The sequence below is a fragment of the Alligator sinensis genome, unplaced genomic scaffold, assembly GCF_000455745.1.
Source record: "Alligator sinensis unplaced genomic scaffold, ASM45574v1 scaffold553_1, whole genome shotgun sequence".
NCBI lineage: Eukaryota > Metazoa > Chordata > Crocodylia > Alligatoridae > Alligator > Alligator sinensis.
In genome coordinates, this window is record NW_005842389.1 from 1,143,134 (window position 1) to 1,151,529 (window position 8,396).

At 61.4% G+C, this 8,396-nt stretch overlaps 1 protein-coding gene across 4 annotated transcripts in view; it reads left to right on the forward strand.

Moving 5' to 3' along the window:
• The window catches only part of CADM3 (cell adhesion molecule 3), a 44,759-nt gene extending 36,685 nt beyond the window's left edge, over positions 1-8,074 (forward strand). The window contains exons 7-10 of one of the 4 annotated variants that reach the window (XM_006029574.3): positions 206-375; positions 4,176-4,298; positions 6,399-6,524; positions 7,669-8,074. In XM_006029574.3, coding sequence (XP_006029636.2) covers positions 206-375; positions 4,176-4,298; positions 6,399-6,524; positions 7,669-7,787 — 538 coding nt within the window. In that variant the 3' untranslated portion in view covers positions 7,788-8,074. The remainder of the gene's footprint in view (positions 1-205; positions 376-4,175; positions 4,299-6,398; positions 6,525-7,668) is intronic. The other 3 variants (XM_006029575.3, XM_025211142.1, XM_006029576.3) reach the window with 3 other exon arrangements.
• The last annotated feature ends 322 nt before the right edge of the window (positions 8,075-8,396 follow it).

The window sequence follows — 8,396 nt, forward strand, 5'->3', positions numbered from 1 at the left end:
CCGGCACCAGGGCAGGGCAGCACGGGCAGCTGGAGAGTCCTGAGCCCCAGCCCACAAGGGGCCGTCTCGGAGCAGAGCTGCTGCCCCAGGAGCCCAGCTGGCCTGAGGCTCGGCCCTCGAACAGGCTGTCTCAGCTGCCCCCTCCATGCTGCCCTGGATGGCAGCTCCCCCTCTGCCCCTGGCCTGACAAGCCCTGTCCCCCCAGGCCGCAGGAGTTCCTGTGGGAGAAGGAGGGCAGCGACACCCCCCTGCAGATGAACTCGGAGAGCGTCCTCGTGTTTCCGTTCCTCAACAAGAGCGACAGCGGCACCTACGTCTGCACGGCCACCAGCTCCATGGGCAGTGTCATAGCTAAGTACAACCTGGACGTGAACGGTAAGCCCTGGGCCCTGCCAGCACAGCCAGAGCCTGCTGCCAGCTGCCCCCAGGTGGGCACCGCTTCCCGGCACCGTGCCGGTTACATGGGGCCTCGGCCACCCCCGCACCTGCCATGCCTGTGCATGAGGAGCCGCGACACGTGTGTGATCCACCTCCTGGAGAAGTGGCTCCATGTGGATTGTGTGACCCCCCCCTCCCTCCACGTGTGCCAGCAGGCAGTGTGGCTAGGGGCTGCTCTAGGCATCCAGGCCTTGCAGGGAGCAGGATCCTCCCCAGGGGCAGCACAACACCAAGGTCTTGTCCAGGCTGGTTTTCCAAGGTCCCTACATGTGGCTCTGCCTCCCTGCCAGAGGTTCCTTCCCCAGCAGGAGCACTGATGCACTCCCTTCCTTGCTGTCCGTAAGCCGGGGGCACATGCAGGCTGACCCCCACACCTGCCCCTCCCTGGGAAAGGCATCCACCAGCCCGGCTGGGCAGGTTTGTTCTGGGAGGGTCAGATGATCCATGGAGCTCGGCTCCCAGAGGGAACAGAGCAGAACAGAGCACCCTTCCCCACAGAGATGCCTGAGCACTTGGAGAAGGCATCCTCAGCTCCTCCTAGCTCCTGAGGATTTCAGCTGCTCTTTAAGATCTCTTCACTTGGCCCCTTGGTTCTGGGGCCTGACTGCAAAGAGGGGCCAAGGCTCTGCGGGGGCCGAGGCCTGCGCCCACTGCAGCCCAGTGCTGCCCCATCCTGGACTCTTCCTGTAGCTGTCAGAGCTCCTGCAGTTCTCCAGTGCCGTACGTGCCGCCTTTGCCAAGCTGCTCTGCCGCTGCTCCTGCCTGCATTTAATTAGTTAATGTGTTTTGCCCAGGGAGCAGGGCTATGTATTATTCAGGGCTATTATTATGAGCTCTCTAATCTCTTGCTGCGGTGGGATTATTTCTCAGTCCATGCCGATGTTTGCAGCTCCTCCCAGTCTCGGGATTTTTTGTCGATCTGGGGGCTGCACTGCCCCTCACAGGTCAACAGGGACATGTCCGCGTGAGCGCTTCAGTCCTGGCAGCTCGGACTGCAGTACCCAGGCTGCTGGGCTCTTTGGGAACCTGGCCCCAGTTCTAGGTGCTGACCAAACGCTTCTGGAAATCTGCCGTTTCTAAAAGCCTCCTGTCCATCCACACTTCCATCCATCCATCTGTCCATCCATCTGTCCAGCAGTGCCAGCATGCCCCTCCCCGCATTGCTGACACTGTTCTTTCCTGCTGCGGGAGAGGGTTGGTTTGGTTTGTCTTCTTAAGTGCGTCAGTCAGCTTTCAGCCGTGTCCGGTGTCCACGCCAGCAGTCTGGGGGAGCAGACAAGTCCGGGCTCCCTGTGGCAGGGAGCTGGGCCCCAGAGGCCTCATGCCTCCAGGGCTATCTCCCGGCTGCTGCCCTGGCTGTAATTCTAGATGGAAAAGTGAAGCCATGTCCGTCTCTATCCCTGTGTTGTCTGTCCTCTCAACCCCATGCTGCTTCTGGCTCCAAGTGCAGATTGGTGGCTTTCTCCTTGCTGCCCCATCCTGCGCGTGGAGCTGGGCTAGAGCTACCACACTAACCTCCTGGATACCCCCAAGCCTGGCGGGAACTTGGCAGGGTGCTTTCCTGCCATGCCTGGAAGCTGACCTCTCCCTGACGGTCCTGTGCTGTGCTGCAGTGGGGCTGGGACTCCCCTGTCTGATGTGCAGTGTACTTGTTGTACCTCTCAGCATCCCGGGCAGTGAGCTCCCTCCCACCCTCACCCGCCCCACTCACCTCACTATATAGAGGTCTCTGGCAGGTGCTCAGTGCCCCAGGCTGTGCAGTCTCTGCTTCCCCTTAGTCCTCTGCTTCCCTGGGTTTGCTGTGATGCTCTGATCACTCGCAGCATTCGTGCCTCCCCTCTTCTCCCAAGAAGCCTGTCTGGAGACTGGCTGCTGTTGCTAGCAGGCAGCTTGTCTCTCCTGGCACTTGCAGTGCAAGTGTCCTGCCACAGGCCATTGCACATTCACCCCAGGATTGCACAGCTGAGCCCTCCCTCTCCTTCTGGCAGCTCTACATACTCCTCCCCCACTGCCACTGTTCACTCTTCCAGCATCCATCCCACACCAGCCTGCCCAGTGCTCCCTTGCCCTGCTGGGCACGAGCCCCTGCCTCCCTCCTGTAGGCCCAGCACTGCCCCATATCTCAGCTCAGCCCAGTCCATGCTGCACTCACCCCAGGAAGGCTCCTTTGGACAGTGTTTGGGTCTTTGTCTTCCTGAGTGTCTGGGGCTGAGTCTGGGGCCGAGTGGGGGCTGACTGCCCACATTATCTCTCAGTATTGCTCAGGGTGCACCCTGCTTCCAGCTCAGATCAACACTGGCCCTGGTTTGAGCCCAGCGGTGCTGGATCAGGGCTTGTCCTGGGCTCAGCCCCGGGGCTCCCTCATCACCATGGGTCAATGCTGGCATGCCGTGCCTCACTGCCAGCAGGCTGGGGCTGGGAGAGCTCTTGTGCCTGCTGTAAGCTCTGCCCAGCACCCAAAGCATCCAGAGAAGTGGACACCAGCACCCAGCCAACCTGGAGGGGTCTCTCAGCTAGCCTTCACACCCCTCCATGGGCTCCTCTTCTCATCCAGAAAGGTCTTGCTCCCCTGCTCTCCATGCCCTGCCATGCAACCTTCACCAGCCTTGCCTGGAAATGCTCACTCTGTCTGTGGACAGCTCTGGCCCAGGTGAGGCGCAGCCCCAGGAGCTCTGGAGAGCACTGTTGGGCATACGAGGGGGAGCAGAAATGAAGTCCGGCCAGAGGCAGGGCCACGGCCAGTAGGCAGGGAGCCCTGGCTGGGGAGTACAGGGGACGAGCACTCCTGGCGACAGTGCAGAGGCCCCGGCAGATGCCCCTGGCACAGCACAGCATCAAGAAGGGCCAACAGCAGTGGCCTTATTTCCCTTTCAACCCCCTCTCATTGCCCCCACAGACACTCAGATGCTCCCTCACCCGGACCTTTGCAGTGCCTCCCCAGGGGTGTTCCTGAACACACAGTCTAGACTGCTCTGGGCACAGGGCAGGGACAGAGAGGAGGGGCAGGGCAAAACGGAGCCTAGGAAATGCAATCTGTGGCAGCCCAAGGCAGGTTGAGAGCAGCTGCAACCCGTGACATGTGGGCTCCCCAGGCACTGCTGCCTCAAGGTTCACAGCCCCAGTCCAGAGCCCCTTAGCTCTCGTGGCTGCAGCTCCCCAATGGTGAGGGGCTGTGAGCCCCCCCTAGTATCCCAGTGCAGCAGGGGATAGGCAGGCGCGGGCCGGGAGGGGATGCAGGCAGGCTATGCAGGGCTGGGTGGGGAGCGTTGAGGCAGGGGCCAGCGAGGGCATGGGTGGGCTGCTTGCAGCGGGGTCTCCAGGGGCTGCACAGCGGCTGCTGCCAGGGAGCAGTTGAGCATTTGGCTCTGGCAGAGGAAGGGCAGCAGGAGCAGAGGAAGAGGCATCTCTGTAGGAACTCGTGTGGCCCGCGGAGAAGCAGTGAGGAGGAGACCTCCTGCCCAGCCCGAGAAGTCGAGAGGCAGTGAGATGGGAGCAGCAGGCCTGGGAGGAAGGAGCATGGGGTGCCCGCCCCGAATGACCATGGGCTCCTCTGCACCACAGTGGATACTGTAGCCAGGGCGCGTGGGGCTTGCTGCTGCCCCAACACTGTGCCGAGCCCAGAGCCGGGGAGCAGGGGTGTCACAGGCCAGGACTGGGAGCATGGGCTCAGGGGCGTCGCACTCCCCGCCAGTGCCCAGGCTTGACTCATCTCCCTCTTTTTCTGTTGTCCTCCCCAGATCTGTCCCAGCTCCCCACCCCACACATTCACTCCACTCCAGCCCCTCCGCCAGGCCCTTCCCAGCCCATCACTCATCTTTCCATGACCACCGCTTCATCCTTCACTCCAGCCGCTGTCCAAGGTACTGTAAGCTCCTTTTCTTTTCTTTACGGACCCTGGGAGCTCTGCACAGGTAGCAGGAGGATGGCCGGCTGGTCCCCAGGCTGGGCTCTGAGTCCCGCAGCCCACTCGAGGGCATCTTCCTAGCCTTGGCTTCCTCGTTGGCGTGTCCAGTCTCTGCAGCCCTGTCTCCCGCTCAGAGCCCGCCTGGCTGGGCTGTGCAGGATCGCTGTAGCTGAAGAGACCACATCCTCTCCAGCGGCCAATGCCATCTCCTGGTGCTCCAGGAACAGACCATTGGTCCCGCCAGCCCAGGCCCTCCTTTGCCCAGCCACCACTGACCCCTAATGCCAGCGACCATGGCCAGGCACTGCCGAGGTCACGGACCCCAGCAGCGGCTTCCCCTGCAGCCCCGTGCCGCGAGGGGACATTCTTCCCGGCTCCAGCTGGGAACCACCTTTCTCGCCCCCAAATCCTGAGCCGTGGTGCCCAACAAGCACCATGGCAGGGGCTCCTGCTGCCCGTATCTGTGTCTGAGCTATGTGCTAACATGACTAAACTCTGTGCCATGATGCTGCTTTGTGCTGACTGTCTGCTGCAAAGTGCTTGTGTCTGTGAAGTGTTGCCTTTCTTTCGAATGCCCCTTCTTGTGTGAAGGGGCAGGGTACCTTGGAGTCCACCTGGCTCCCTTCCCCCATCCTTGTTTATCACCCTCTGCCGTCCCTTCTGTCACTCTTCTTTCCACCCTCTCCCTGTATGAGCTCCCGCTCCCTCTCTGAGCACTTCACTTCTGTGATCGTTCCCATGGCTGAGCCAGCCTACCATGTGCAGGACTAAAGCAGGGGCAGTACAGCCTGCTCCCAAGTGCAGCTGGGAGACACTGTTTTCCTTGGCCTGGATGCAGGACACTTCTCTTCTGAGCAGTTGCAAGGCCCCACACCCTCCAGCCCAGATGCCTTTTCCCTGGTGAATGTGAGGCAACGCTTTCCTGGCACAGACATGATACACCACTGTCCCACAGTACAGCACAGGACTCTTCGCTCCAGCATAGAAGTGAGGCCCCGTCCCCGCAGCATGGGTGCTGCAGTGCACAGGGGGAGGCTGGGGTGGCAGTAGCCTTGGTCCAGGCTGAGATGTGGTGGCCAGGGCCAGGAGGTGCTGTCTTGTGCCTGGGGCAAGAGGTACGATGTGCTTAGGGGTTTTGACATGCCTCAAAGCATGTCCCTAGGCCAGGCAGGATGTCCCCAGCATGGACCAACCTGTGAGGTCGGAGTGACTGTGGGCAAGCACAGATGTGTGGAGCTGCCTGCACAGCTCTGCTGATGCCCCAGGACAGCTGGACGCTGTCACTGAGGCTCTGCAAGGTGAGGGAGGGGGCTGGGATGGCAGAGGAGACTGCCGAGCAGCCCTGGGCCATGCTGGAATGGGGGTCACCTGCATTGATTGGGGGGGATCGGGAGGAGGGGGCCAGGGCCGGAGTGCAGGGGCTGCAGGGCATGGGCCCTGATGGCTGAGCCATGCACAGTGGCAAGGAGCTCCTAGCCAGCATGGCTCATCTCTCACCTTCATGAGCACTGCATGCTCTTCCCACTGCTGCAGCAGCCCCAGCTCTGGTGGAGGTATCACTGCTGTGCCAGGGCTCATCCTTGAGCTCCCCGTCCCAACCGGTACCTGACTGTGCTCCTCTTAGAGCCTCCCTGGACTCTCTGTGGCTTCCTCCTCTGGCCCCCTGCCCCTGGCTCCCTCCTCTGTCTCTGGCCTCCCTGCCCAGAGGCCAGTGCCTTCTCGGCAGCTCTTCTCACTGCCCATGTGGCACCTGCCCCAGCTGCCTCTTCTCTCCCTCTGGCTCTCTGCTTCTCTCCCTCCATTTCCAGCCTGGGGGCTGTCCCCGGTCTGAAGGCCTCTGCACAGGGAGCTGTGCTGACCTGGTGTAGGCACCGGAGGGGCAGCCAGCAGGATGGGCACTGCCAGGCTAAGGCCCCTGCTCCAGCCTAGAGCACTTTTCTGCCAAGATGCAGAAGGCCTGTAAACACTTTTCTCTCTCACGCTTTCTCCCTCCCTCTGTCTCTCTCCTGCCCTCTCTCTCTGTCTTTCTCTCCTCCCCTCCCCAATCCGTGGCCAGATGCCAGCCCGGTGCCTTCCAGCCCCGGCACGTACCATGCCGTGATTGGCGGAGTGGTCGCAGTCATTGTCTTTCTGCTGCTCATCCTGCTCATCTTCCTGGGACACTACCTAATCAGGCACAAAGGTAAGGCCTGAGCAGCTCCTGCCCACCTGCTGCTCAGCTCCCGGGCTCCTGCCCCCAGATGGGGAGAGACCCACCAGCAGGCCAGGGCAAAGGGCAGCAGGCAGGATAAAAGCACCGCCCCAAGGATCAGCAGCCCAACTCCATGCCAGGCTGCGTGGGGTCCCGTGGGCAGGCAGCTTGAGCAAGTGCCCCCAGGCCCTGCAGCAGCCAGTGCAGTGGGCAGAGAGATTCCTCCCCTGGATCCTTGTCTATCACTGCCTTGCACATCTCTTCCCCCTCGGGCCAGTGCCCTCCAGCCTCTGTTCTGCTATTCACTACCATGTTCACCCCCTAACCATGCAGCTCTCCCTCCACCCAGCACTCTCCCATGCCCTCGTCCTCCTCTCACTGACCAAGTGCCAAGAGGTCTCCTTGGGCACATATCTTCTGCCAACACCCTCCCTCCATCACCTGCCCTTTGTCACTGCCTGCCCTAAGCCTGTCCCCTGCCCAGCAGACAGGTGTAGCACACGTGAGGCATCAGGAGAGTGCCCAGGCTGGCTCCACAGGTGATGTGTAAGTCAGCAGCCCAGGTTCCTTCGGGATCATGGGTGACCACTCGCCTGGGGCAAGGGTGCCAGGGTTAGCACCACTCACACGGAGGAGCCGGGAGATGCAGGCAGGCGGGCGAAGGTCAGCTGGGGTGGGGGAACAACGGTCCTGTGCCAGCCCAGCTGGTCCCTGGTTTGGCTTGTGCTGCTGCTGCTGCAGCGCTCCCAGACCCAGGCAGGCAGCCAGCAAGCCCAGCTGGGCAGAGGCCATGGGCCCATGGGGGCAGTTTGCCTAACTGCAGAAGGGCAGCTCCCAGGCAAGGCAGCCCATTCCCATTCTGCCCTCACAAGGGCCCTTGGAGGTTGCATCCCATAGATGGTGCTGGCTTTTCCCTGTTTGTCTCGCCCCAGGCAGGATATTTTCCCCAGCCCTCCACAGCTTTGGCAGGGTGGAGGCTGCACTTTCCTCCAGCGCTAGCTGGGCTCTTCGGCCCAGGCACTGCCCAGCCCCGCAGGCACTGTCCCCCCAGCAGCACGGCCAGGGGGAGTCTGCAGAGCTCCCGTAGGCACAGACACCTGGAGGCATCCCATGACAAGTGCTCTTTCCCACCCAGGAACTTATCTGACGCACGAGGCCAAGGGCTCAGATGATGCCCCGGATGCAGACACTGCCATCATCAATGCGGAGGGCGGGCAGGCTAGCAGCGACGACAAAAAAGAATACTTCATCTAGGGGTGCCGGGAGGAGACAGGAGAAATGGAGCCAACCAACCTGGATGGAAACGGAAACCAGACCACAAACCCAACTCAACCCAACAGATTTTCTCTCGCGCCCGGGACGGACGGACGGACAGAGGGATGGCGGGACAGAGACCAGAGAGTGACCGGCCTGACTCATGATGATTCTTCTTGAACTTGTACAAAACATTGTTACTAAGAACAGCGACAGCCCCGGCCCCGTTCGCTTGCTTGTACCTCCACCCCCGCGACTGACGCTCGCACTAAACACCCGATGAACCCGTGAGTGAGCGGCACTTTCCTTCTTCCTTTGGCCCCTTTGCTTTGGTTCGGTGGATGCTCTTTGCTTTGCCTCCTTGGCTTGGATGGTGGGTGGGGACGTAGTGCTTTCCTTTGCTTCTCTCCGTGTTGGTTCCTTTGACATCCAAGGATAAAGTTGGCCTGGCGGGTGGCCTGCTGGAGGTGTCCTGGCCAGCACAGGGCCGTTCTGTTGCTAACACAATGCTTTTGCCTGGCACCTCCCCCCAAGAACCGGGGCCACGATTCCAATTTATTCCCCAACCTCGGCTTTTGCATGATGTCCTGAGCCAACCCCGTGGGAAAG